This window comes from Lampetra planeri, chromosome 2 (genome assembly GCF_965212315.1).
Source record: "Lampetra planeri chromosome 2, kcLamPlan1.2.h2, whole genome shotgun sequence".
Taxonomy (NCBI): Eukaryota; Metazoa; Chordata; class Hyperoartia; order Petromyzontiformes; family Petromyzontidae; genus Lampetra; species Lampetra planeri.
The window spans coordinates 32,749,176-32,776,935 of NC_136108.1; the positions used below are offsets into that span (position 1 = coordinate 32,749,176).

At 50.2% G+C, this 27,760-nt stretch overlaps 1 protein-coding gene across 2 annotated transcripts; it reads left to right on the forward strand.

The window, feature by feature from the left end:
* Positions 1-1,117: 1,117 nt before the first annotated feature.
* Positions 1,118-23,447, forward strand: LOC144732210 (tumor protein D53-like). Of its 2 annotated transcripts, XM_078613606.1 has the most exons (7): positions 1,119-1,267; positions 10,425-10,540; positions 12,958-13,106; positions 14,098-14,199; positions 18,038-18,079; positions 18,699-18,759; positions 20,643-23,447. In XM_078613606.1, the coding sequence occupies exons 1-7, from the start codon at positions 1,249-1,251 to the stop codon at positions 20,739-20,741; spliced, it is 588 nt and encodes a 195-aa protein (XP_078469732.1). In that variant the 5' UTR covers positions 1,119-1,248; the 3' UTR covers positions 20,742-23,447. The 2 variants fall into 2 exon arrangements, with proteins under 2 accessions (XP_078469741.1, XP_078469732.1); XM_078613615.1 differs by lacking the exon at positions 18,038-18,079 and having other exon boundaries at positions 1,118-1,267.
* Positions 23,448-27,760: the final 4,313 nt, after the last annotated feature.

Here is a 27,760-nt window from a genome sequence, read left to right on the forward strand (position 1 = left end):
GCAGCCCCATACCGTTAACAAGCTTCCGTCATCGCGCAGTGTCGTCATCGTACAACCGCGCAGTGACGTCATTGCACAACCGCGCTGTGACGTGGGTACAACCTCGCCGGTTTTGCGAAGGCGTCATCGCGCAACAGAAGGATTTGGCGCGAATTCGAAGACGTCACTACAGTTTGTTTGTTTTAAATTAAGAGTATTTACACTGAAGGAATCCGATAAGCTACAAAGCACTTTTCACAGATGTCCAGTAGGGGCGGGTCAACAACGTTACAACAACAAAAATACATAAACACGATAGGAGTGCAAAATATAGGAAAGGGGCCGTCCATAAATGACGTCACGCGATGTTGGACGATTTTTGACCCCCCCCCTCGTCACACGGCGTCACAAAAAGACAGACCCCCCTCAAATATGACGTCACAAAGCTCTGCCCCCCCCCCCCCAAAACCATATTTCCATTTTGAAAATAAAACATGCTTCAAATCGCTTTGAACTATTGTATTGTAGTGCGTATTTAATGTGGCGCTGCACTCTGATGTTGTATGGAGAAAACATTTATTAAAACGTCTATTTAATAAAGTAGAACGTGTTGTCTATATTTATTTAAAGTTGCGCATTTTGATGTGACGTCACACTTCTCAACCCCCCCCCCTCGTCACACATCGTCACAAATGTCTGACCCCCCCCCCCCCCAGGTGCGTGACGTCATTTATGCACAGCCCCTAAACTATGTTTTACCTTACCGTGTAAAACCCAACGTTTTGAGTCGATCGACGTCTACTCGTGCAGATTGCCCGCGTGCGCGACAGGGCCTCGCAGACAACTACACACCCGCTATAGAGTTCCACTTTCCCCATGAATTTATTATCTTGTTTAACAAAAAAAACCCCAAACAAACCGTTAACCTCGAGTTATCGAAACTTTCCCCTCATATTGCGTCAAAGTATCGCGAGAGAGTGACAGCCAACCCGCGTGACGTCATGTCCCGTGTTCTTATTACTCTGGCGTGACGGCATGTCTCGTGTTGTTATTACTCTGGCGTGACGTCACGGCGGGGGGGGGGTGGTTTCTGTTGTTCTCGTGGCGTGCGGTGACGTCACCGGGGCACGGTGTTTGGTGGGGGGGTGGTGGTGGTGAGGAGGAGGAGGGGACACGAGACAGCAAAGGGGACGACGTCGACGACGGCGGTGGCACGAGACGGGCAGCGAGGCGAGATCGACCAACGCAACTTCGGCGGCTCCCACCGACATGGAAGCCGTGCAGCAAGGTACAGGCGGCGAGACGACCCCGGGGGTCCCGATGGCTCCCAGCGCCCCTGGCCCCCCTTCTCGCATCATCCCACTGCACCTCCCGTTCCTGCCTGTTCCCTTGCTACCCCCCTCACTCCACCGGCTGTCCCGCTTCTACTGCTCCCGTTCACCCCCTTGCTCCTGATCCCCTGCTTCTTCTGCTCTCTTGTTCCCCCAAATCCCCCTGCGATTCCTGGTTCCCCTGATCCACCTGCTCACACGCTGATTCTTCCCCTGCTCCTGATCCCCCTGTTCCTGCCCCCCCCGACCCACACGCTCTTCCAGTTCCCTCCGCCCCCATTGCTCCTCCTGCTCCTCCTGCTCCTCTTGCCCCCCGCTGCTGCTGTCCGTCCTGTTCCTCCAGCCTCTCCACGCTGCCCCCCCCCCCCCCGGACTCTCACTTTAACATCCCCTGATTCTCCTCCATTGCCCTCCCTCGTCTCTTGGATGTTCCAATTCCTCTCCCCCTTGTCTCACCTGCTTCTTCTGCCCCCCCCCCTTCTCTCCACGCTCCCCTTCACCCTGTTGGCTCCCCCCGAACATTTCCCCCCCCTGCTCCCTGAGCTCCCGTCGTAATTATTCCACCCGCCCCCCCCCGACGAGCTCTGTGTCCCCTGTGACTCTCTTGAGCCTTCTCCCCCCTCCCCCTCTCCCCCCCTCCCCCCCCAGCCGTCTCCCCCCCTCTCCTCCCGCCGTCTCCCCCGCCGTCTCCCCCCCCTCCCCCCGCCGTCTCCCCCCCCCTCCCCCCGCCGTCTCCCCCCCCTCCCCCCGCCGTCTCCCCCCCCCTCCCCCCGCCGTCTCCCCCCCTCCCCCCGCCGTCTCCCCCCCCTCCCCCCGCCGTCTCCCCCCCCCTCCCCCCGCCGTCTCCCCCCCTCCCCCCGCCGTCTCCCCCCCCTCCCCCCGCCGTCTCCCCCCCCTCCCCCCGCCGTCTCCCCCCCTCCCCCCGCCGTCTCCTCCCCTCTCCCCCCGCCGTCTCCCCCCCTGCCCCCGCCGTCTCCCCCCCTGCCCCCGCCGTCTCCCCCCCTCCCCCCGTCTCCCCCCCCTCCCCGCAGTCTCCCCCCCTCCCCCCGCCGTCTCCCCCCCTCCCCCCGCCGTCTCCCCCCCTCCCCCCGCCGTCTCCCCCCCCCTCCCCCCGCCGTCTCCCCCCCTCCCCCCGCCGTCTCCCCCCCTCCCCCCGCCGTCTCCCCCCCCTCCCCCCGCCGTCTCCCCCCCCCTCCCCCCGCCGTCTCCCCCCCTCCCCCCGCCGTCTCCCCCCCTCCCCCCGCCGTCTCCTCCCCTCCCCCCGCCGTCTCCTCCTCCCCCCCCCGCCGTCTCCCCCCCCTCCCCCCGCCGTCTCCCCCCCTGCCCCCGCCGTCTCCCCCCCTGCCCCCGCCGTCTCCCCCCCTCCCCCCGCCGTCTCCCCCCCCTCCCCCCGCCGTCTCCACCCCCCTCCCCCCGCCGTCTCCCCCCCCTCCCCCCGCCGTCTCCCCCCCCCTCCCCCCGCCGTCTCCCCCCCTCCCCCCGCCGTCTCCCCCCCTCCCCCCGCCGTCTCCTCCCCTCCCCCCGCCGTCTCCTCCTCCCCCCCCCGCCGTCTCCCCCCCCTCCCCCCGCCGTCTCCCCCCCTGCCCCCGCCGTCTCCCCCCCTGCCCCCGCCGTCTCCCCCCCCCCTCCCCCCGTCTCCCCCCCCTCCCCGCAGTCTCCCCCCCTCCCCCCGCCGTCTCCCCCCCTCCCCCCGCCGTCTCCCCCCCTCCCCCCGCCGTCTCCCCCCCCTCCCCCCGCCGTCTCCCCCCCCTCCCCCCGCCGTCTCCCCCCGCCGTCTCCCCCCCCTCCCCCCGCCGTCTCCCCCCCCTCCCCCCGCCGTCTCCCCCCCCTCCCCCCGCCGTCTCCCCCCCCTCCCCCCGCCGTCTCCCCCCCCTCCCCCCGCCGTCTCCCCCCCCTCTCCGTCTCGCCCTCTCCCCGAGCCGGCTCGCTCTCGTCCCCATGGCCCCCCGTTAATGAGTTGTCCAACATCAATCGCGTATCCGTGGCGACTGCGGGGAGCAGCGTGGGATGAGCTGGGGCGATGTTGTTGTGACCTGCCCCTACTGGACATGTGGTGAAAACAATTGCTTTATAGCTCATAGGATTCCTCCAGTATATCAATAGATATTCTGGTTCGTCGATTGAGTCAATTGGCTAAGAAATTGTTACACCCCCCCCCCCCTTTTCCACTGGCACAATCGAGCCGAGCCAGTACGGGGCCAGAACTAAACCGTGATACTCCTGGCCTCGCAAGACATTAATCTGGGGCCGAGCAGAGTCTTGAGCGGGGCACGGCTCTGCTTCTGCAATCGAACAACGACCTAGCGTCTCCCGAGCCGTGCCGGGTTCAATAGAGCCCCTTTAACAATGGCAGCTTCCCCAACATCCTGTTTTCTGAAAGCGAGACCCACCGGCTGATGAAGCCGATGTTGACACCAAGCATCACTTCCCGTCCAGCAGCCGCATGTGGGAATAGAGGCAACTTTATTCCCAAACAATTTTCGTGCGGTTATCCGATCTTGTCGTTTTCCGGCTTCAACTAATTGCTGCGTTGCGATGGGGCTTCTTCTCGACACACAGATATGAGTTATCCCATCAGTCGAATAAGATAACTTAAATAATTGGATATCCCATCTCCGACTTATGCACACTTTACCTGCAGCGCTTGCTTTCGCACGGACTTTCGCGAGCACGGCTGCCGGGCAGACGCTGGAAATGTCTCTGGGTGCTGTCAAATCTACCAGAGCTGGGACCCTGGCTACTTGGCTTGGGCCTCAATCCCATCATGCTGAAGCGCTTTAGCCGAAGACACACACTCGGGGGTTGAGAAGTCCATCTGGTGGACAACTTCAACTGATGGAGCCACGTAATCTCATCACGTTTTTGGGGTGGAGCGCTTTAGCTAGCCAAGTGTGTGTTTTTTTAATATCGCGTGTATTTTATCATGAGTGGGAGCCAAGGAATGGAACGCAGATGGGGAAATCGAGTCTGCTCATGTGCCAATGCTCGGGGGGTTATTACATGGCAGGGTCGTGAGGTGGCTTTGTGAAGCCATCATCCAGCAGTGGATTGATCATGGCTGAAGAGGATTATTAGTTGAAGTGACGCTGACGGAGTCCTTAATATGATAACACGGGGACGGGGTCCTTTAGGTGGCCCCAATGAATTTGGCTCTGGACGATGCCTCCCATCACTATCGGTCCCTCCACACATGTATTCGATAGTTTTTCTTCGAACTAGGATCCATATCTAGCAGAGAAGGGTCCCTTCGTTGAAACATCTGGCAGCTTCACCTGCACTAATTCAAGCAAGCCTAACTCTGCCGACGAAGACACTGAATAATTATCGAAACCGGTCCAGAGTTTGCTTGTGTTGAACCAACGCTGTTGCATTTATGCACTAAATGAAAACCGTGTGGCCAATGTGATGTGTAAAAAAGAAAAAATCACCTTTTATTTGCCATGTGGAGGGACAGACACGTGAAGGTGGCGTATCGTCTGCTTATTTGTTTGTGTTACTTCTGTTCGCTGGTGGCGAGTGGTGCCAGGCCGTGCTGATCAACACTGCTGGTTACGCAGTGTTCACCACAGTGGGTGTTTGAAAGGCCCCCCCCCCTCTCTCTCGCCCGGCCGACATTGACTCCCTAGGGGGGGCTGCCTGGGCTTGGAGCCATGTCGCTTTGGTGAGCAGCTGCGAGTGGGGAGACACGCGCCCGTGTGACCGAGACGAGAATAAACACGCGGAGCCGTGATGCTCGCTGGGCACCGCTGTGGGTTTTATTCGTGCTGCTGCTGCTCCTGTACAGTGCGGGTACCGAGACGGCAGCGATGTTCATTGTTGCCAAGGGTATAGAGTTCACTGTGAGCAAACACGTGAATTAGTAATCGCGGGGGTGCGGACATCGGATGGCTGAAAGCGTGGGTTGGCACGGGATCCCCGGTACTGCGAGTGATCAGCCAAAGAGTCCAAGCGTCCATCCCACCCCAGCCGCTCTCACCAAGGGTGGCACAGTAGGGTTTTTTACAATCGGGGATAATTGTCTTTTTATATTAAACCCGATCATCTGAGATTGGGAGAAATCCGGTTTAGTTGGTTCTAATTGCAGAACAGCACTTCGCTAACTTCTCAACGATGGGCTTCATCCATTCCAAGCTAAGGAACTCACTGGCGCCCACGATTGTGGAGGAGAAGCTCGTGTTCATCACGACCAACCTGCCCGCCGCATTCTACGGCTACCCCGTGCCCGATGGCCCCGAGTACGATAGCAGCACCGACGAGGAAGCAGCTTAAGCCTATCAGAGCTTCGTATTCATTATACCAGGTTTTAATTCCCCGAAATCGGGCTTAATTGTATTAAAGCAAAAACCCGATGACTGTCGCTAGAAAAATCGGGTTTTTTTCTTTTTCCACCCAACGCTCTCACTAGCAGCAGCAGCAGTCCTGTACCTCCTGTGAGCAGAGATGCCCATGTGTGTCTGTCTCACTCGGGCAAATTCAACCGTGACGAGGTCAGCCAGCTGGGCGCTTCCAATCGCAGGCCGTGGTGCATGGAATTAAATGCCCCCACCCACCCATGTCCAGTTCTCCCTGCCCCTCTCCTTTGTATCCCAGTGCCTGGATCCCTCCAGTCGTAGATTTGAAGCTTTCGTGACTGCAAGGAGTCACGTAGGTAAAAATTAAAATTAATAAAAGTAAACTAAAAATCACGACGTTTCGGAGGCAAAAGACGGAAGCTTGTGAAGACGGAAGCTTGTGTTGCCTCCGAAACGTCGTGATTTTTTTTTTACTTTTATTAATTATAATTTTTACCTACGTGACTTTACCGATAAAACCGAAGAGTATCCCTCCAGTCGGCTTAGCCACGACGGTTCAGTTTACACCTCCTGCACATCCATTTGGAGTGCAGTGCGGTGTGACGGCTATATGCCACCTTTTGTGACAAATGGCCGTCGTCTTGTTATTGTTTGGAGATGCCCGCATATGTGGCTTAATCTCCATTTACAAAATAACTCGGACAGTGTGCGTGTGCTTTATGAATTATTCAAGCCCGTCGTGTCAGGCCAGCGGGCGGATTCGCTGCGCTCGAGTGTTGTCGTTGGCCAGCGCAAACCATTTGAAACGTTGCCTCGGGTATTGGCATAAAACTAAAAAAAATCTGTAAACATACAAACTCGTACGAGAGTGCGTGGAGCCGGTCAGCTGAGGGTTGTTTGTTATTTTTTCCAGCACAAACAATAGCGAAGCGACGGAGCTTTTGGCCTGGCGGCTTTCGGATTTTTTTTTATCGAAACCGGAAGAGGGCCTCTTTGAGAAATGAAAGAGGGGAAGTGGTAGCTAATTTTTTTGCCCCCCTTGTCATACCTGTCAACCCATACGCTTTACCCGTATTCTTGTACAGGAAAATACAGTTTTCAGTTCCATACGGCATACAGCCATTTCAGTACGGGCAAAAAAAAGATGTCTTTGAGTTTCTCCTTTGTGATGGGACTTTTTAGAATGAACGCTGAGATGTATAAGGGCACGCGGTGACCAATAAAGTCTGAATTGGTCTGTAATAAGGTAGGACACTGATAAGGGGTTGACAGGTTATGCCATGTGCAGAGGTTTGACGTGAATGTGTCAGCGGTGTTGCTGTTACTGGGAGGAATGTGCCCTGTCCAGTATTGTTACCTCTGCCTGAAGGAAAGATGGTGAGGAATACTGCGATGCGCTGACTTAGCGATTCATTGTGAATGTCACTCACGTCCGCCGGTCACTTTGTATGAGGTGCGAAATTCTGATGGGCAGACGCAGTTATTGTTGGAGGGATTAGCTAAGCCTGCCTGCAAATAAACGAGTTATTTTCTGGGGTGAGCATTTCACGGTCATCAAACCCACATTTGAAATGAAAGAACAGGTAACGATAAAGGTGCAGTCCTGAAATTGCTTTATCATGCCACTGCTGGCTGAAAAGCCTCCTAGAGGGAGATCTAGATAGCTGCATGCTAGAGGGTATTTCTGCCTACGCTTCTACACTGGACACACAACCTGCAGCTGGACTTGCTGTGGTGTGTACCCAGGAGATTAAACGGCGATCTCTGGTTTTCAAATACAGTTTGTTGACTATTACACCTGGCCAGCACAGCAGCGATTGTAAATGCATAATACAGATAAGAAATGTAGACCACCTTGTCAATCCATTGCTAGAAAATGAGACCTCACTGTGTTGGTCGTGAAAGTGTTTTTTTTATCATACTTCACGCTGGTCAGTACGTGTTGCTTCAGGGAGGCCTATGCACAGTTTGGATATCCACTTACTGCTGATATTAGTCGTGGCCGCGAATCAAACTGGGGTTGTCGGGGTTCATCGTGCACCCCACTAACCACTGCACCACCGGATCTCCTCTATAATTATGAACAACCAATTACAAAAAAAGTTTGGATACATTTCAACAGGTGGCAAAGTGTACAATCATTACCGCATGACACCCTTTTAAGCGGGGCGCTTTTTCACTGGGTTATTGATCGTCGCGAAGAACATTTTTGAGTGGCGTTACGCAAGCACATCTGCATCCTTGTTCCACCAGGCTCATCGCCTCTGTCTTTGAACCGTTCTGCTGTTAAGTGGGGCTGGTTGACAGGAGCGTATCTATGGTTTCCTGGCTCCCAATATTAATTGGTATACAGGGAGTGCAGTGTGGACACGGAAATCGGCCACATGACACTGCGCGGATAATTGCAGGCAGTTAACTAATTACCAAGCAACATAGTCTGTCTCTCGGTGCAAAAATGTAACAATGTTTACGTCCATCATTAGTCTACGGGTCTTATTTCGACAAGTGCTTTTCAGAAATATATTTGAGCAGCAAAATCGCTGGCAGTTAACATTTATTGTATTTCGATTTAAAGCTTTCGTGACTGCAGGGATTCATCTTCTTGGTTCTTTCGGTAAAGTCACGTAGAAGGGAAATAATAAAATAATAAAAATAAAACATAATAAAATAATTCTCACGACGTTTCGGCCACAACGCAAGCAGCCATCCTCAGGTGAAGAACAGGTTTGTCGGAAAGACAACGTGACTTTACCGAAAGAACCAAGAAGATGAACATTTATTGTAATGGTTAAGAAGAGTTAGCGGGCTTCGGCAGCACATGCCGCTAAAAGGGACGATGGGCTACGGTCGAGAATAATGACGGAATGAGAGCCGAGGGAGGGAAGGCTTCTAGGATGACATCCGCCATGGAGATGGAGCAATGAAGTCAGTTGCGTGGTAGATTGTTACAACGCAGGACCACTATAGATGGTGAGAGCTTGAGAAGGGCCTCATCCAGCAGTGGATTGTTCATAGTCGATCATGATGAAATAATCTATTGGCCATAATTCTCTGAAGATGGAGACTTGTGTTGCCTCCGAAACGTCGTGATTTAATTGATTTATTTTCATTTATTATTATTTTATTTTTATTATTTTTTGCCTACGTGACTTTACCGAAAAAACCTAAGAGCATAATTCTCTACCTTGACACAATGAGTTTTGCTAGAATTTAAATACCTTGCAGTCGACTGGTTTCTCTATGCAAGTGGAGAGCTCTTACCTACAACATGAGGCAACCCAGGAGCATGTTTAAGTGGCCCAACTACTGGTCAATACTCAACAAGTCATAACTGATCCATAGTTTACCTTCGTGCATAAATGCTACCAGAAAACGTTGGTAATCCGGGGATATTATTGTTGCCTCGTGTTTACACGTCGAGCCAGACCCCTTTACAGCTGTGTACGTATAATATTATTACACCTCGGCACACATTGCCCGCATGCCTGCCTGATCAAGTCAGAGGTGTACTTTTCCTGTTGCCATGGCCCCACGCACGTACGCCACCGCTCAACATACTGGCAAGCCTCCTGGTTTCGCACCCTCCCAGTGGATGACGGTCATGGAGCGCGGTGGGAACGTCGCGTGGACGCTGCGGATGGCCTACGCACCCACAAACGGCAGGATTGAGGACACTCCGCACAGCGGATGTTGTGAACGGCATCGCACATTGGAACGTTTCGCGAACAGCAGTGTCCACTGTTACTCATTTACCCAGAAACTCCGCTGAGATTGAGTCCGCATCTCCAGAAGCCCTTGCGTGGATGTGAAAACTTAGCGTCGTGCTGTTGTAGAGTGCTATTCCTCCGTACGAACTCACTGGTGAGAGTGAGTGATGGCCTGATTGTGTGCAGGGTTGAGAAAAGACTAGTTCAATGTCATTTGCGATAACAGAGCAGAGCTTTAAGTTGAGTTTATTCTGCTTAACCAGATGAAAATTCAAGAGATTAGGATGAGTCTTCTTTGCAAGATTGACCTGGGATGTTAATCTGCCAGTAGGGGAGGATGATTCCTGCTGTGTGTATAATCCCAATTGTGTAATATGCGGTGTCATTTTCGAATTAGATTATGTCCGGGGCACAACGGTTCTGCTCTTGCGAATGGCGTCGGGGAATATTTGATGTCCACTGTTGAAGCAGGCAGCGCGCATTATTATTATTATTGCAAACGCGGTATTAGTCGGGCCGGTAGCTGGAATCGAACTGTGGACCTCTGCAATAAGTGGTGAATGTGCTGCCGCTAGCGACACGTCACCGCCCGGGCTTTAATGAGGGTAGTTGCGAAGAGAGCTTTCCCAGTGCAGATGCCTAATTAGTAATTACCGACCTGACATCACACCGCATATCGTTTGCAGGGGATAATTAATTTCTGATGGAGTAATAAGCAAACATAAAATATCGTTCATCTCTCTGTTGCATTGCTGTTTCCTCGTAATGCATTGCGCATCACACATGTTTAACGCTATAGTCATTGTTAGTGATAGGGGTGTACATGCATGAATTAATATAATTTAATATCACTTATATTCAACACGAAGTCTTTCGCGACCCCTATGATTCATAATAGATTTTTTTTTGCTCAAATCGTGTGAACCTGTCCAGGTTTTTTTCGTAGGTTACCAAGAGCCTATTAAGGCCTGTACGGTCTGCTTCTGCGGTGGAAAAACAAACCTGAGCCTTGCCGGGCTGGTTCTGACACGCCCTCGGCACGGCACAGGTGTGCAGTGGGAAAAGAGGTTATCGCAGGCTAAACAAGGAGGAACATTTTTGTATTTTGTGCGAAGGTCTGCTGGACCCGGACACGATGCAGGAGGTGGCGGTGGACCCTGTGCCCGTGCAGGACGGCGCTTGTAGCGTGAGCAGTGCGGAGCGGGAAGAGCTGGAGGCGGAACTGGCCAAGGTACGTCCGACCCTAGGGGGGCAGAAAGGAGGGGGGGGGGGGCACGGGCGACCGATTGCTCGGAGCCCCCACACACACCTTCTTTCACGTGTCTAATCCTGCACCAGGATGCACAGCGTGTCCGAGACACACATGCGTGTGCATGTACAGCCAGTTTGTCAATCCACTGCTGGATGAGGGTTCCCCCACCCCATGGCTTACAGTCCGTGAGGGATATTTGATCATATTTCACCACGCTGGTCAGTGCAGGTCAGTGTAGATGGGGTAATGTGGTGGGGGAGGAGTGCAGAACAACAATGTATTTTGCTGCACTGCTCTATACTCTCCACAACGCCTCCTACTGCACCCATCCTGTGCAGACATTGGCGGTTGCCCATCCACGCGCTATCCAGGCTAAACCCTGCTTAGAGTCCCAAGATCTAATGAGATTGGGTGCATTCCGGGTGACTTGATTTTGGGGCGCTCAAAATCACATGGGCAGATAAACCATGTCCCACATATAATGGACGGGTGTTTTTTTGGAAGACCCCCTAAATATGTCAATAAATATGGGGGATTTTTTTTAGATCCGCAACTCTGAAGGTCACAATTATAACGGCGGTGAAAGCAATGCTGACTCGTCGTTCGCTGCATCTACACACTGCGCAGAAATTATAACTTCTAGATTTGAAGCTTTCGTGAGTGCAAGATTTCATACTCTTAGGTTTTTTCGGTAAAGTCACGTAGGCAAAAAAAATAATAAAAAATTATAATAATAAAATAATATATATAATAATAGAAATAAAATAAAAAAAATTTAAAAATCTTTTATTTTATTTCTATTATTATTATTATTATTATTTATTTTTATTATTATTTTACCTACGTGACTTTACCGAAAAAAACCTAAGAGTATGAAACTTTAACAATTTTTTTTACCAGGTAAGGCCCACAGCCATATAGCTCTTTTTCAGAAGCGATCTGGCCACCGCATATGATAGCTCAACAAAGTGACTTAACACGTGGAAATTTATAGCAGCCAAATACTCTAAACGCCATGTTTACAAATGTGGAGGAAAAAAACGGAGGGCACGGAGAAAAATCCACTCGACCACGGGGAGAGAGACATGCAAACTCCAAATGTACAGCAGGCGTCAGGGTCGGGAATTGAACCTTTATACCAGGTGAGGTAGTTAAGATCTCACCACCATGGTGCCCTGGCTGTCCCAGCGGAGTAACTCGACTGACAGTTTTATTTCCATAACAGCACAACTCATGCAGTGTGTGTGTGTGTTAATAAAAATAACTTGGTAATGTTTTCATGAATGTGCACTCGCAGATCTCACTTTGAATTGATGGAAAAGCCAGAAAGATCAGATTTAAACAAAAAAAATGCAAAACAAATTCCAAACCAGTCAAACCAGTCCTCGAGATGCCGTGTTTTTGGAGAGTATATGTCGGCAAAACCTTTTGTCAATCCACTGCTGGATGAGGGTCTCCTCGCACTGTGCTGGTCATGGGGGGGGGGGGCAGTTGTTTGACCATGGTGTGAGTTTCTGAAGGTGGGCAGGTGGTATAGATGTGAGAGCACGGAAGTACAGTGCAACAATAGGTCTCTGCTGCCCTCAACGTAGCCCCGTAGCCGTGTCTTGTATTTGTTTTGGATTTAAAGCACTTGGAGTTGGGGTTTTGTGTTGACTGCCAACTTTTTAGCCCGTTGCACACCACGGTAAACGAGTACATTCACGGATATAATGTCTGGACACGGATAAAGGAGCAGGAAAGGCAGCAGATAACAAGCAAGGATGGGAAAATAAGAGGAAAATAAGTGTAAAGGGAAAAGAAAAACGGGACCAAAAGGTTTGGGAATAGATGAGGGAAGGGCGGAAGAGGCGACACAATTTTCTTTGGCACTGCAGCACGGGGCAGCGCCTACACCGGGGGCGGCGGGGAGATGGGGAGGAACTGAGAGTGGGGGTGGCGGCACAGAAGTCACGTGATTACCGGAGTCTTGAGCTGATTTAGATATATAGATGTGTGGTACATACAGCTCGCTCCATTATTCATGGACAGATGATCCGGATTGCGGATAACAACATGCTTGCGAAAAGTCAAACATTAACTGAGATATCTTTACACTTGTGCTGGTTTAATTATTTTCATGATAACAATTATAAGTTGCTCCTCGGTGATCCATTGCCCGTGTGGCTGCAAGTTAACCAATTGCTTTAAGAAACAATAAAAACAGATGACCCACTTTTGTGCATTATCCTTGTTTCTGTTTTGTCCGGGCCACCCCTTCCGCCGGCTGTTACCCAGGATAATCGAGAATTGTGCCGAATAGAGACAAGGTTGCAGTGGCTGTCTGTATCGCATGGTTGGGTGTGTGTTCGTGCATGCATGCATGCATGCATGCGTGCGTGCGTGCTTGCGTGCAGGTGGAGGAGGAGATCTCCACGCTGCGCCAGGTGCTAACGGCCAAGGAGCGGCACGCGGCTGAGATCAAGCGCAAGCTGGGCCTGAGCCCTCTCAACGAACTGCGCACCAACCTAAGTCGCGGGTGGCAGGACATGCAGGCCACCAACGCGTCAGTGCCGCCCCCCCCCCCTCCCCCCGGCCACACTCGCCACTCTAACTCCCACTGCCCTTGTCCACTAGGCACCGCCAACCAGGAGCGAGGGAGGCCTTTGGCCGTTTGCGCGAATGCACGTGAAGAGATTCGATTTTTCATATTGGAATTTACGTACAAGAACTCTCGTAAAGATTATCCAATGTAGGACAAATTTTAGGATATGGTCGTATGTATGTTGAACTTTTTTCGCACAGTACATATCCAACCGTGTAGGACAAATTTTAGGAAATCAAGTGCTGCATGACGTCACCTGTGTTGTTGTGCAGCTGGGAATATAGCAAATTATTACCACTAATTACACAACTTACAAGGATATGCACACATTGAATAGCATTACACAATCAAGGCCGACCCGAGTCTTTTCTATCTCTGTTTTGCTACGTTGTGCCACTTCAACTGGCTGCTAGTTTCCTGCTGGAATGAGTGTTGGGCAGTGCTAATTTCCTTCTTACTACCCTGAGCCAGTGGTAAAAATTACACGTTCATGGTGGGAGGTTGGGTGAGTTTCACCATTGAATAGCCACTGTTGATTTCCCTACAATATAATACTCATTGTTTATCTACCATTGAGTGGTTTAAGGGGTTGAGCGTTGGCCCACAATCGGGATTCGAGCCCTCGACTTTCTGATTTACGAGCCGCGCATTCCACCGTTGCACAATCCAGTAATCCGCTTTAAATGCAACCTCTCCACGACCAACACGGTGCGGGGAGGCCTTCATCCAGCAGTTGATTGACGCTGCCGCGAATTTTCAAAGTTAAGGGAAGATTCCACTCAAAGGGTTTATGCAAACGGCCGCACTACATGATAAATGCAAAATGTTTAATAAGTGTGGCAAACCGATAACTCATTTCCAAAACCCATTGTGTGGTGCGTGCGAACATCGTTGATGCCACAATAGAAAAATATTGAAATGAACAACCCTATCTGGTACCGTGTCCCGGCAGGTACAAGAAGACCCAGGAGACGCTGACGGTGGCCGGTCAAAAGACCACCTCCGTGCTGTCCAACGTGGGCTCGGCCATCACTCGCAAGTTGGGAGACATGAAGTGAGTGCGTTCCCAGGGCTGTGGCCTCCTTGCGCTATGCAGGGACCCCGAGGGTTTCAGAAATCTTAGCAGCATTCGTTCATTTATCTGGCGTTATATATGTTTTGAGTTAAGCTAAAAAAAATGGGGCTGAGGTTTCAGTGCTGGTGTTAGCCCTAACCCTCAGCAGAAATCTACTTTTGAGGACCTCCTTTTAAATGTATAAAATCTTCGCGAGATAATTAGGAGAGATATAGACGAAAAATTCAGATGTAGTGAGTTCCGAGAAATGTTTACAAATTCAGGTGTAGTGAGGTGGGAGAAGCAGACAAGACCGAGCCGAGATATTTTAAATTGCCTTTTTATGTTAATTCGTTTCTTTATGGGGGCCTCTTGAGCTGCTTGGAGCCCTACCCGTTGGCTTGATTTTGCTTCTGCTTAGCCCGGCCATTTGCAAGGGCTGTTGGAGGACCGCTGTAGCTTTCGTGTCGTATGTGGTGGTGACGATGCCTGCACTGCCCACTGCCACGCCACTGCTATGACACCCCGTGGCACGGGGTCCCCCTAACCTCTGTCCTGTGGCTGTCGCCGTGTTTTAGCGACTTGTATCTGCGTCTGCTCGTGCCGAGGTGAGAACGGCGCCAAAATTCCGCCCGCCCCCTCGCTGTGCCCCCCCCGTCGGCGTTGCATGTCACCTGCTGCTGCCACCCCCCCCCTCCCCTCCCCTGCCCCCCCGTGTGCGCGTGCCGTTTCGTGCCACAATGAGCAATAGTGTCCTCGCAAGGGGGGGGATGCTATTCCCATGGGCAGGCGAATCTCCGCGCTGCAGATGGCACTGCGGCGTGGTGAATGCTGTTTCTGTGTTTACGTTTGCGGTGATGCAGATCCGCTGCCTTGTGGCAGTGCAGAGTCGGAAGAATCCTTTTTTCTGCGAGTGTATATTTGCGTTTGCTGTGTTGGTGTGTCTTCGTGCGTCGTCGGTGGTGTTTTCAGCTCTTTCACGTCTCCCACACATCCTACCTTGGGTCTGTGAGGCCAAGGGACTGCACTCACGTCTATGTAACAGTATGGCTTAGTACAGCGGGAAATGGGGTTGCATATCATCGGCAGCCGTTCCTCCCAAGAGGGCTTTTCATGCGCAGCCGGTTTGTATTGTAAACATTAGCATTGCCGCGATATCATATTTCACGATACGATATCATATTTCATGTGCTGATTTTCACGATCTTAGTTTTAGATAACTTTGTAATCCTGCATTGTTATAGTATTTTTTCGTGCTTTTGCTGTATTTCTGGTGCGAATAAAGATTGCTTCGAATGTTCTCCCAACAACTGCAGTTCGCTTAACATAAGCCTGCCACGACTCCCCTCATCATTGCGACTTTACAACCTGTGATGCTTATAATGCACGTGCTCCTGGTTCCATAAGAAAAGAAGAAGTAATCAAATTTAATACAATGCCTGTCAATTATCTCAAAAAACTTGTTGTCAAATCACTAACTTAATTGGGTAACATAAGACAAATAATTTTGTGACGCTGCATTGGCAGCGGTGCACAATTAACAATTGACGAACGTAAGTTTTTTTGTTGTTGTTGTGTAGGCAATACTATTATTTTGCAACTTTTAATTACCGAGTTTGTTATTTCGTAAAATGTTTTCTTATCCGGGAAGCAAAATATTTGGAAGGGATAAAAAACGGAGTCACGATAATCATGATGGGACGGAATTGGACGAACATCGTGGATCTTATACCTCACATCGATTTTCAGAATCCATAATAAACATTGTTTTGGTTCATAATATTTATCAAAAGCCGCGGCCCTCACCAGGACAAGCGGACTGAGAAACGAACGATTGTGTAGATATATGCTTCGCTGTACACGATCCAACCCAAAAACCTTTCATTGTGAAACATTGGTCGCTAAAGCCTATGTGTTCAACTGACTGTACAATTGCGGCCGCCCTAGTACTAATGAGATGAGGTGCTTTGGAAAAATTCCAAACCAAATGCCTGTTTGGCTTGGCCGCTATCTTTACCTGCATGTACCCATTCTTAGGTATTGCAGCATATTGTTGTTTTTATTTTTGCTGTTTATCAGGTGGTGTTTAATGATGCCTCGATTCACGCGTTAATATTTATTGATATAGATTCTTAAGGTGGCAGTGCACGCGTGAAGTGCATGTGTAAGAAGCCATTTTGTTCAACTCTTATATTTGGTCTGTGAGGGATTTCCCGTGACTCGTTCAGGTAATAGGGGCCGCTAAGAATCCTACTGCGTAAGTGTTCGCACGGTAGGCTACGTACGGTGCGAAAGAAGTTCAACATACATACATACATGCAGAACTCTCCGATGGGTTTTCGGGTCGTAGTGCGAATGTCCGACTCTTCGCTTGCACGTACTGGGAGCTTTTTCAGGAGCTGAATTCCATCTGGCGGTAGAAATTCAGCACCTGGAACGGAACGTCAGACAAAGTGCCGAACAACGCTCGGTACATCCCGGAAAACGCATCTGAAAGCTGAAAAAAACAACAACAAATTCTTGAATCGCATTGGGGGGGAGGGGGGCGCGTATTGTCACACCTCCTACTGCTTCGCTATTTTTCCTGCAATCACACAACGTATTCACAAACCTCTGCCCCCCTCCCTCCATCAGGGCGAGCACGACAACCTGTCGGCTGTGGTTTGGGGTTTTCGTGCGCTATTGTTTGTGCTATTGTACGTTCCCCCTTGTAACTCTTTGTACCCTGCTTTCTCGCTCTCTCGCTCTCTCTGTGACCCGTCCCGCCTGGGCTGTCTGCAGATCACATTCTTTTAGGTACTGTACTCTTTCCTTATGGGACGGGTGGTCGTTTGTCGCGGCGGATGGGTGAATTATCACGCTCTCGTTTAGGGGCAAGGCACCTGCTTTAAAGGTTCAAACGTTACCGCCTCGGCGATGGGAAAGGGACCGATGCTGCGTTCACGCGGAGCTTGAAATGGAAAGGGGGCGATTTAAACATTCGTCGCTTTCTTTGCACAACGATGTGAGCGGAGAAGGTGGCCGAGCGGTGAGCGGGGGCGCAGTGGTTTGCGCGTTGGACTTTGAGCCACGCGATCCGAGCTCGATTTCCTTGCTGGCCTCGATTAATGAACCATAAGTCAACGTCGGTGGCGAGCGGCACGTGAACTCGTCTTGTTACCGCACCCTTCGCCAAGCCTCAGCAGCCAGCGTGGTGAAGTATGGTTAAACAGCCCGAGTGACCGACACTACGTGGGGATGGACTTCATCTCGTCGTGGACTGACGAAGGGGCTGTACATTTTGACGAATTATGTTGTAGCGCAACTGTAGTGAGTTGTTACATTGAGGGCAGATCGTTCAGTTGAACTCACTACATGGGTGTTATTACTGTGATTTCCCGTGTTCTTAATTATTGTTTCGTGACTCACTCATCTCAAGAATACTCTCACTGGTGAATGATTTGAACATTTTTTTTTTTTTCCCCCAAGTATAATCTAATTGTGGTTATTGGTGCTTGTGTGAGTAATAATGACTACGTTTCATTTTAAGTGGCTCCGGGTGGGACTTAGAGTGCTCTAAAGTTACTCAGAAATTGCTTGGTAATGCATCATTTTCCCGATTTTGAATTGAGCGATAATGGCGATAATTATTATTAACAAAGCGATTTGCAATGCAACACATTGCGGTGAAGTCGGCCGTTCAAGTGGGAGTTAAGTGCTGTTAAAACGACAGGGGCCACTGAAAATGAAGTGCTTCTGTTAAAACGACTTTTGCCTTTCTAATCGATGATCCGCTAATAAGCCTGCCTCTTTGCACTGAGCCTCTCTGTGCCTCTCTCCTGCGCTCCTGGGGATACAGCTACTCTTCCATCCGTCACTCGATTAGCATGCCTGCCATGAGGTAAGCCTGCCTTGCTGCCATATTTCAAATAACAAAACTAACAACGGCGCACGATCGCATTCCGCACGCACAAACAGTTTGTTTTGGCTTCAAGGTGACACTCCAAGCGATGGCATCTTCGTGCCATTTGTGTAACATCCTCTGCCTCTCTTGTTTGCTGTCGAGCGTGTTTTTTTGTGCGCACGTGTAAAGCGTTGGGCAGCGTCACATACACACACACACACGCGCGTCCTCTCCCGATTCGCTGGAGACCGAGGTATAGCCGCACAAGTGAAACGGTCAGATGTGTGAACACCTGTAGGAAATGACAGTTACACCCGTGTGTGCACAAATAGGTTGGTGGGATAGCGCAGACTGCTTTAAACGAGGGGGGAATTCTTTACGGTACGTGATATTAAGAAAGCATTACTGTGTGTGAGAAGGTCAGATTTGCGAACGCCTCTGGGTGGGGGGGGGGGCAGATTAAGACTGCACAAATGCTGGTCCGGGTTTTACGAGAGGGGTTAATATGCGGCAGATATGCGATATGCGTCATGCTGTGTGGTGAATGCTAAAGTATTAATATTTCGTTTTCTCCGTGGTCCATGGGGGATGGGGTTTTGGATGATTTTTTTGTCAGGAATTCGCCGAGCTTCAAGTCATTCGAGGAACGAGTCGAGAACACCGTCACCACCCTGAAGGTATCCCGGCGAACGCGCTCGCGCTGACGCAACTTCGAGCTCCGTAGCGTCACAGGAGTGGACGGCCGCAGGGTGCACAAGTGGCTTGCCGTTTGCATCCTGTCGGCAATGATTTCAACTTGACACACAACTGTCGTTCTTCAGCGGTGAAACTTAAGGCGTTGCAGACAACACCCCTATGCTGTGCCTTGCAACGCTTTTGACCGTTATTATGATTTGACCGTTATGATTATTACAACTTTTTATAATTTCTCCCAATTTTTTTAAATCCTTTATATTAAGTTCACTTGCTTGCTTGCGCGCTTACGACCGTGCAAATCTTTCGGTCGTTTTTTAACCCACTTCCCGTGATCCAATCGAGCTGACATTTTGCACACAGACTCGTTGTGCGTGACAATTTATTTTCGTGTAAATGTTTTTCTAAAAGTGTACAAATGTTTCAAAAATTTTACACTTTTTAGGAAAAAATGAATTATATTGAATTACCAATTGCTTAATGGTGGCAGGCAATCATCTGACCCATAGGTGGCAGCCATCTCAAGCCAGAGGACGAGAGGACTCTAGCCGCCACGCATATAAAGGATTTATAGTGAAAAACTTTGTTTTTACGGGTTAATTTTTTTTTTATTCCTTTGCTATCGGTGTCATTTCACGAGACGAAGGCTCGCCACCTCTGAGTGTAGACAAAAAGTGTCGTACTTTAGTTACGTAGCCCGGAGAAATTGGTGTTTGGGGCAATGGCGTCACGTCGCAAGTCGTGTTTTTTTTCCCTTACGAAAAATTTCCCCTCACTAAGTTTATCCCGATTCTGTTTGCTAATCTAAGTTAGTTTCCTTTAACATGCCACGCTGTTTATTACCTTTATACTATAATACCCCATTAACACTACTTCGGCTACCTTTGTTCTCAAAAACGTATATAAACTCTTGCTGGTAACAGCTTCTCTTCACAAGGCAGCAGACATCGTGCTGCTCGCAGCAGACATCGCGGCTGTCGAGATTTTCACCTGAAGACGATGGCTTGTGTTGCTATCGAAACGTCGTGATTTATTTTGTTTTATTTCTACCCACGTGACTTACCGAAAGAACCAAAGAGTATGGATTCCTGCAGTCACGAAAGCTTCAAATCGAGATTCATCCCGATTGTGCCATCAGTGTTGCATCATGAGACAGAGAATCCATATCAGCACCGAGCTACCTCTGAAATCCCTTGAAGTGACCTCTGGTCTGCACATAGTAGAGGGAAGCGCTTTCCTGCCCACTCGGCACGCAAGAGTAATATTTTTGCGCCGCGAGTGAAACAAATATGTTAATTATCAGAGCTGGAATTTTGCAACATTAATTACAGACAGCAACGATGTTAATGTGCTTTTGCGGTCATTGTTGACCAGGCTGGGACTATCAACTCCCTACACGTAAGAACTTGGTTTTAATCGCAAGTTCTGAACTGGGTGCCACGGTGGCGAGATGCTAACTCCCTCGCCTGGTATACAAGTGGTCGTGGCTTCGATCCCGACCCTGACGCCTGCTATATATTTGGAGTGTGCATGTTCTCCCCGTGGTCATGTGGATTTTTCTCCGGGTCCTATGGTTTTTCCCTCCACATTTCGAAGCGTGCGTTTAAGAGTATTTGGCTGAGATAAATGTCCACGTGATAAGCCACTTCGATGAGCTATCATTTGTGGCCAGGTGACTTCTGAAAAGAGCTGTATAGCTTGGTGAGCCTTACCTGGTAAAAGAAATATAGTTCATAGAATTTGAACTCAGGATTTCAGCGTTGACAACTCAATAGCTTGGACCTCTGAGCCAGTAGGCCGCCACTATTATTGCTTTCATCGTCCGTGATTTTTTTAATTATTGCTTTCATCGTCTGTTGCTTTGCAGTCCAAGGTAGGTGGAGAAGGCCAGCCGAGCAGCAACTTCGAGGAGGTGTTGAGTTCTACAGCCAGCGCGAGCGGGCACGACACCAGCAACCGAGACTGAATCAACACCAGCGCCGCCAGCCGCTTACACTACCCGCTACACTACCCGCTACACTACACACCGACATATGCCGCTGCACCAGCTCCCACTCCAGCACTACACCTTTAGCCCCAGGCACTGTTGCACCACACAGTGCAATGCTAGGCTCTTAAAAGGCCATATACACAGTGACATCAAAACTGTTGACCATTGTGTACAATTGCACATCCTTAAACTCATCTGGATTCCCAAGCAATCGACACAGGGCATAGCAGCAAGCGCGTGTCGTGCATCTGGCCTCCGAGTGTGCAGATAAGGGCCATTACATAAGACTACGGCGCTCTTTGAGGACAGGGATGAGTGTGTACTGGCTGGACAAAAGTGGGCGCGCTTGCTTTGCTAAAGTCCACATCGTTATCAACAGCCATGGTCAATCCACTGCTGGATGAAGGCTTCCCTAAGCCGGCGGAGACCATTTGCATGCCACGCGCACACGCGACACGGAAATAATGTATTCCTACGCACATGATGAATTGATGCTTTGTGTTGCAAGCATAAGAATCCATGCTATTCCTGAGAATCGATGCATTATTAGTTGCCGATCGTTCATCCACCGAGTGCTGGAGTGGGTCATGTGCCCCCCCCCCCCCGCGTGACAGACTGTGCACTCCATTTTCACACCTTGGGGGGGGGGGGCAGGCGTTGTTGCTTAGAAATGTTGAACGATGCACAAGCTTGGGGATTCTGAAACGGCTCGGTAGATGGCGTTGGTTATCCATTCCACATGGGGTGGTGGTAGGGGGGGTGTGACAATTTCAGTTCTAGTTAAAAAAAAGCGGTTTAAAGATCGAGGATTGTGAAGAGTACGCAAGGACTCCACTGGCCTGAGGATGGAGAAGGGCATTGTGGGGGTTTCCATGCGTTGTTTATACCCATTGAGTTAAACGTTTCCTATCGGGAACATTTGACGGGGGGAAATGTTTCACTCCGGGGTGGGGGGGTGCAGCGTGGTGGGTTCACGCACACTGCGCTGTGGGCCCAGCAACCTGAATTTGATTCGCGGCACGTGGAGAGCGTCAGTGGAGAGTGAGATCTGAGACAATTACTGATCTACCCCTCACCGCCCAACCCCCCGGGGGCCCCCCACCTTTGTCACCAACACTAACCCTGGCCCCCCATCGCCAATTACAGTCGAACAGCTCCCCCTTGACTGGCGGAGCGTGTTGAGGAGGCCCTCATCCAGCAGTGGATGGGGACGAGGGCGGATGTAAATGTTATTTTTTGGAGGGATGTAAATGTTGGGTGGAAATCTTGCAGGTGTGTTTCATTTCCCCGTGGCCACACAACCGAGTAGGCTCGTTGGTCAGGATTTGGGTTTAGTTTGTGCCGTGTTGTTTTCAAGTTCTCGTCCACTGGCCTCATGATCGCTGTGGAGGTTTATCGGTTTATGATGGAAGTGTTGGTTTATTGTATGTTACAATGTATTTACATTTCTACACCAAGCAAAAAAGAAACATCACCAAAGTACATATAGTCTCGTTAAAGGTTCCATATTCCTTTCCATTACGCAAAACATGCTGTATCGTTTTGTAATTTCTTAAACTTCTCTGTGTTGCTAGTTTTTACGTTTCGCGTTTAACTCGCCGTGTAAACGGAGACGCCTCTGCATGCAAAACCAGACTCGTTCGTTAGTGGAAGGCCTAACTCCGCACTTGAGTTACCTTGTGGGTCTGATCTTTACGCAGCGTCTGGCAAAAAAAAATGAAACGGGCAATTAGTGCTACTCTGCGTAGGGGTTGTTTTTTCCCGCAGGTCGGCTGTGCAGCTACTCGACGCATTGTTGGGTGTGTACCGCGTCTTGATCGGCACGATGTCCGACGTTTCGCTTGCCGTGTTGGGAGCTTCTTCAATGAACCGAACGGATTCGGTTCAGCAACAGGACTCGCTGTAAATGCCCCCCCCCCCCCTGCACGTTGCAGCAAAACGTCGGACGTCGCGTGGATTAACACGCAATAACAACCAGAAAACATCGGAGAAGCAATCCTTGGAGTACACGTAACAAACACAACCACTGGCACACTTTAACAAAGGCAACACAAGCGATTTAGATCCGCGTCGCATCGCGTTCAGCCCGATTGCCAGCACTGGGGCATATTGAAGGGGCTTGACCAGTGTGGCGTAGTGATCACGTTATCAGCTCAGGGGGTGTGGGGCAATCGGTCAGGCTGTGGCCCCAATATTTGATTTGTCTCGCACCTAGGCTATTATACAGGGTGCTTCAAAAAAATGTGAACACATAATTGAAAAAATAACGGATAATACACTGTAACATGAACACAAATGTAATGTTAATAGCTTCAAAAAGTCAGGGCCTCCACTTGTTCGCCATCGTTGTGAACGCGAGCCTGGAATTTTCTCCAGGTGGTCTCCAGAGCCCGGAGGATACACATTTCTTGTGGTATTGTTGCAAATTCTTAGAAGTGTTCACATTGTTTTTTTGAAGCACGCCCTTGTATATCGCGGTTCCTAATCGCATTGTTGTGCTCAGGGTCTCGAACATTTAACGCTGTCCGGGCGCTCTGTCTCTGAAAAATGCAGCAACTACAGCTACGTAGTAGTCGTACCTCTGCGATTTTACATCACTGCTCCTAATTAAAATAAAATACAACGTGGAACGTAAATGAAAGCATTTTCATAAAATAAAACATTAAGCCGCGTCATCAATAATTGGTGTGTTCTTTGACACTGTTGTGGAAAACAGCTCACGATGGTTGTGTTGTAAAGGGGACCCCAACTCGTAACTTTGGCCACCAGGAGGCGGGGGGGGGGCAAGGCACCCCCTGCCCCCCCCACGCAAGTCGCGCGACTGGACTTGACTCGATTCTCCCATCGCACACAACTCGTACACAACCCACACACACAACCCACCCGCACACCACACACACACGGCCCACACACACCACCCACACAACCCATACACAACCCACACACACAACCCACACACACCACACACACACCACCCACACACAACCCATACACAACCCACACACACACACACAACCCATACACAACCCATACACAACCCATACACCACCCACACACAACCCACACACACAACCCATACACACGCAACCCATATGCACACAACCCACACACCACACAACCCACACACACAACCCACACACACCACACACACACAACCCACACACGCAACCCACACACACCACACACACAACCCATACACAACCCACACACACAACCCACACACACACAACCCACACACAACCCATACACAACCCACACACGCAACCCATACACAACTCACACACACCACCCACACAACCCATACACAACCCACACACACCACCCACACAACCCATACACAATCCATACACAACCCACACACACCACCCACACAACCCATACACAATCCATACACACAAACCACACACAACCCATACACAACCCACACACGCAACCCATACACAACCCACACACACCACCCACACAACCCATACACAACCCATACACAACCCACACACACCACCCACACAACCCATACACAATCCATACACACAACCCACACACAACCCACACACACACCACACACACACAACCCATACACAACCCACACACACAACCCACACACACACAACCCACACACAACCCATACACAACCCACACACGCAACCCATACACAACCCACACACACCACCCACACAACCCATACACAACCCATACACAACCCACACACACCACCCACACAACCCATACACAATCCATACACACAACCCACACACAACCCACACACACACACAACCCACGCACACAACCCACACACAACCCACACACACAACCCACACACACCACACACAACCCACACACACAACTCACACACACAACCCACATACGCAACCCATACGCACACAAACACGCGAACTTTATTAGCAGTCAATGGGCCACGTAGGACCCCCGCCTCATTGGGCCATTCAGCACGAGCGTGATTCATGTCGACTTTACAAGAACGTCGGGGGTTTCACTGCCGTGGTGGAACGGTTCGCACCACCCGACTTGCAAATCTCAAAGCGGTCGTCGGTCAGGAGCTTCGTTCTCCCGGCGCGGCAGTGAAAAAATGACGCGAGTTTGTTGTTTGTCTTTTTTTTTGCATCCCCACCTGCATCTGTTGCACCCGGCAGTGTAAATGAGTCGACAGGTTGCGTGATGTCACGTGTGGGTACACCCAAGGAGCCGTCCCTAGATTACGGCGAAATCGGGGCGATCGCCCCGGGCCCCCCGTTTAGGGGGGGGGGGGAGGGGGGTCTCTTCCCCTTCCACGTCATGGCATCAGATGTAATACTTTCTGTGCGATTTGCCCCGGGGCCACCGCACCCCCCCCCCACCTCCCCTCCCATAGACGGCACCCACCTCTTCCCAAGGCGTTCGGCGAGGGAGGGAGAGAGAAGGCCAACTACCACTCGTGAGCTCCGTAGGCAGGACACGTCATTCTCGTGGAAGTGTCGTGGGCTAGCGATTGCAGGGCTGCGCCTTTATCTACGTGCGTCGACTCGACGTGTCGACTGTCAGCTGTCGACGTAAGTTGTGGAGATTTGTTTTTCGGGTCGAGATCGTGTTTATGCATCGATGTTCTTCTAAAGTTGACACGAATATCTGCGCGCGAAGACCACGTGTGTGTCCCCCCCCCCCCCCCCCATTGGCAGGTAGAATACTTTGTAACTGACAACGCCGATCCCCACGCTCTGTATTTTAATGTTTGATAACGTGTGCTGGTAGAGTAGTATTTGCAAATTTTCGTAATAAATCTAGCAGACCGAAATTCGTCAGCCCGCCGCGCTTGGATTCAACATGTCTGTCCGCTGCCTCGCGATGCCAATGTCTGCTTAGCAGAGGTGGGACAAAGTCATTGTTATGCAAGTCCAAGTCGAGTCGCAAGTCATCAAATTCATGACTCGAGTCTGACTCGAGTCCAAGTCACATGACACGAGTCCACACCTCTGCTGCTTAGATTCTCTTCCAGAATTTTCAATGCCGCACTTTGTGTGTGTGTATACAATTTTTTTTCGCGAAATGCAAAGTCCCGAAGCCAAGAGCGGTTGCTTCCAGTCCTGCTGTGTTGAGAGTGAGTAGACCTGCACTGAGCCTGTGGGATTGAGCAGACTTCGAGGATGTGGTTGAATGGTTTGCTCCTCTTACCCCACAGACACATCAAGTTCAAGTTCAAGTTAATTTATTAGGTATAGCCCTGTGAGCCATTCGGCTCTTGAATCGGGTGCAACCGCAACAAACAAAAAACAAAAACATGAACAAGAAAACATCTTAAAGTGAATATGTTACTAAGTGAAAACAGAAAATCCAAGAAAAGACAGCAAAATATTGCAGAAAAAAACGCCGTTCACCAACGCTGTGTGCAAAAATCCCAGTGGGATGCAAGTCAAACAACAACAACAACAACCATAAGACAACTTAGATTAAGGCCATCAGTCTAACTCTGTACTACACCAAACAAACATGGCTAAACCAATACATATTCTTAGGTTTTTTCGGTATAGTCACGTAGGTAAAACATCAAAATTAATGAAAATAAAATAAAAACAAAAATCACGACGTTTCGGAGGCAACACAAGTCTCCGTCATCAGGTGGGACCGTCGGAGACTTGTGTTGCCTCCGAAACGTCGTGATTTTTGTTTTTATTTTATTTTATTTTCATTAATTTTGATGTTTTACCTACGTGACTTTACCGAAAAAACCTAAGAATATGATGCATAGCAGTCACGAAAGCTTCAAATCTAGAATTAAACCAATACACTTTTCGAAATCACCAAAATAAAGCCATGAAAGCAATGAAAAAGCAATCATAGGAACTGTGACGGAATTTTCACAATAAATGGCATAAACATGTACTACCAAAACCTTGCAGCCATAGCTGGCTGCATGAGCCACTCCACAACAGCAGGAGTGGGGACTTGCTCTTGTGCCCCATCGGTGGAGGTTGGCGAGGCATGAACATGTCTAGGGTGAACCCCTGTTCCTTTCTGGAGAGGTTGAAACCATGTGGCTGCTGTTGTGTGGGGGAAGTCACGGGGTACGTGTTTGCAAGGTCCAGTGACTCCCATTCTTGTGTCCAGGTGAGATTTGTGTTGGAAGTCGTGGGTGGGTGAGTCTTTCCAAATCGGATTTCTTGAGGGGAGGCGCAATCTTTGGTGTATGTGTACGCATATACATTTTTGGTTGAGAGGGAGAGGTGGGATAGCTCACAAAATGCAATGCCCAGACGGGTGGCTACAGCCCCTATTTAAATCCCCCCTGAGGTTCGTTAAACTCGTCGCGAGGACTGGCATTTTGTATCGGAAGTATCGTGCTCAGGTCCTTCTGCAGCCTGCCAGGGGGGTCACACCCGCGTTCAATCGTCACCATTCATCGGCCGTGATCGGTCCACTGCTGAACGAAGGCCTCTCACGGTCCTGAGACGCGACACTCCATCAAACACCTTGCCAATGATGTATTTACACATCGACAGTAGATAAACACTCGCAACCGTTGACACGTGACCGTCCCTCCCAGCCATAAAAACGTTTCCAGTACTCTCTTCTTAGACAGAGATCCGTCTCCACCTTTCTCTTGCCTTATCTGTACTGTGCTGTGTATCGCAACTGATCTCGAGTTCTCTCTCTGTCTTTGTTTATCTGTTTCTTAATTCCTCTGTCCCCCTCCACCGTATCTCATGCACGAACGCGGCTCAACGCTGTGCGGTGCGGGTGATGCCACTACTTTAGACAGGAGCCCACCCAGGTTACACAGCCAACGCATCCTTTTCAAATGTAGTATGATAAATGGATGAAGATAACGATCAGACACGAATTATGGATAATGATGATGATGGAAGCACACCCTTCAACCGTCCGCGTTAAAAGAACGATTCCTGCTGATGATAACGATGATGGATGACGCACCGCCTGACTCGAAGCCTCCCACTCCGCCAGCAGGTGAGAGGGATACGGGGTGAGGGTAAAAGTGATAAAAA

Bases quoted from the DNA above. Each gene is read 5' to 3' on its own strand.
- LOC144732210 (XM_078613606.1), top strand. The intron at 18,080-18,698 runs GTAAGCCTGCCT...TTTTTTTGTCAG, and splicing joins ATTAGCATGCCTGCCATGAG to GAATTCGCCGAGCTTCAAGT. The intron at 18,760-20,642 runs GTATCCCGGCGA...GTTGCTTTGCAG, and splicing joins ACACCGTCACCACCCTGAAG to TCCAAGGTAGGTGGAGAAGG.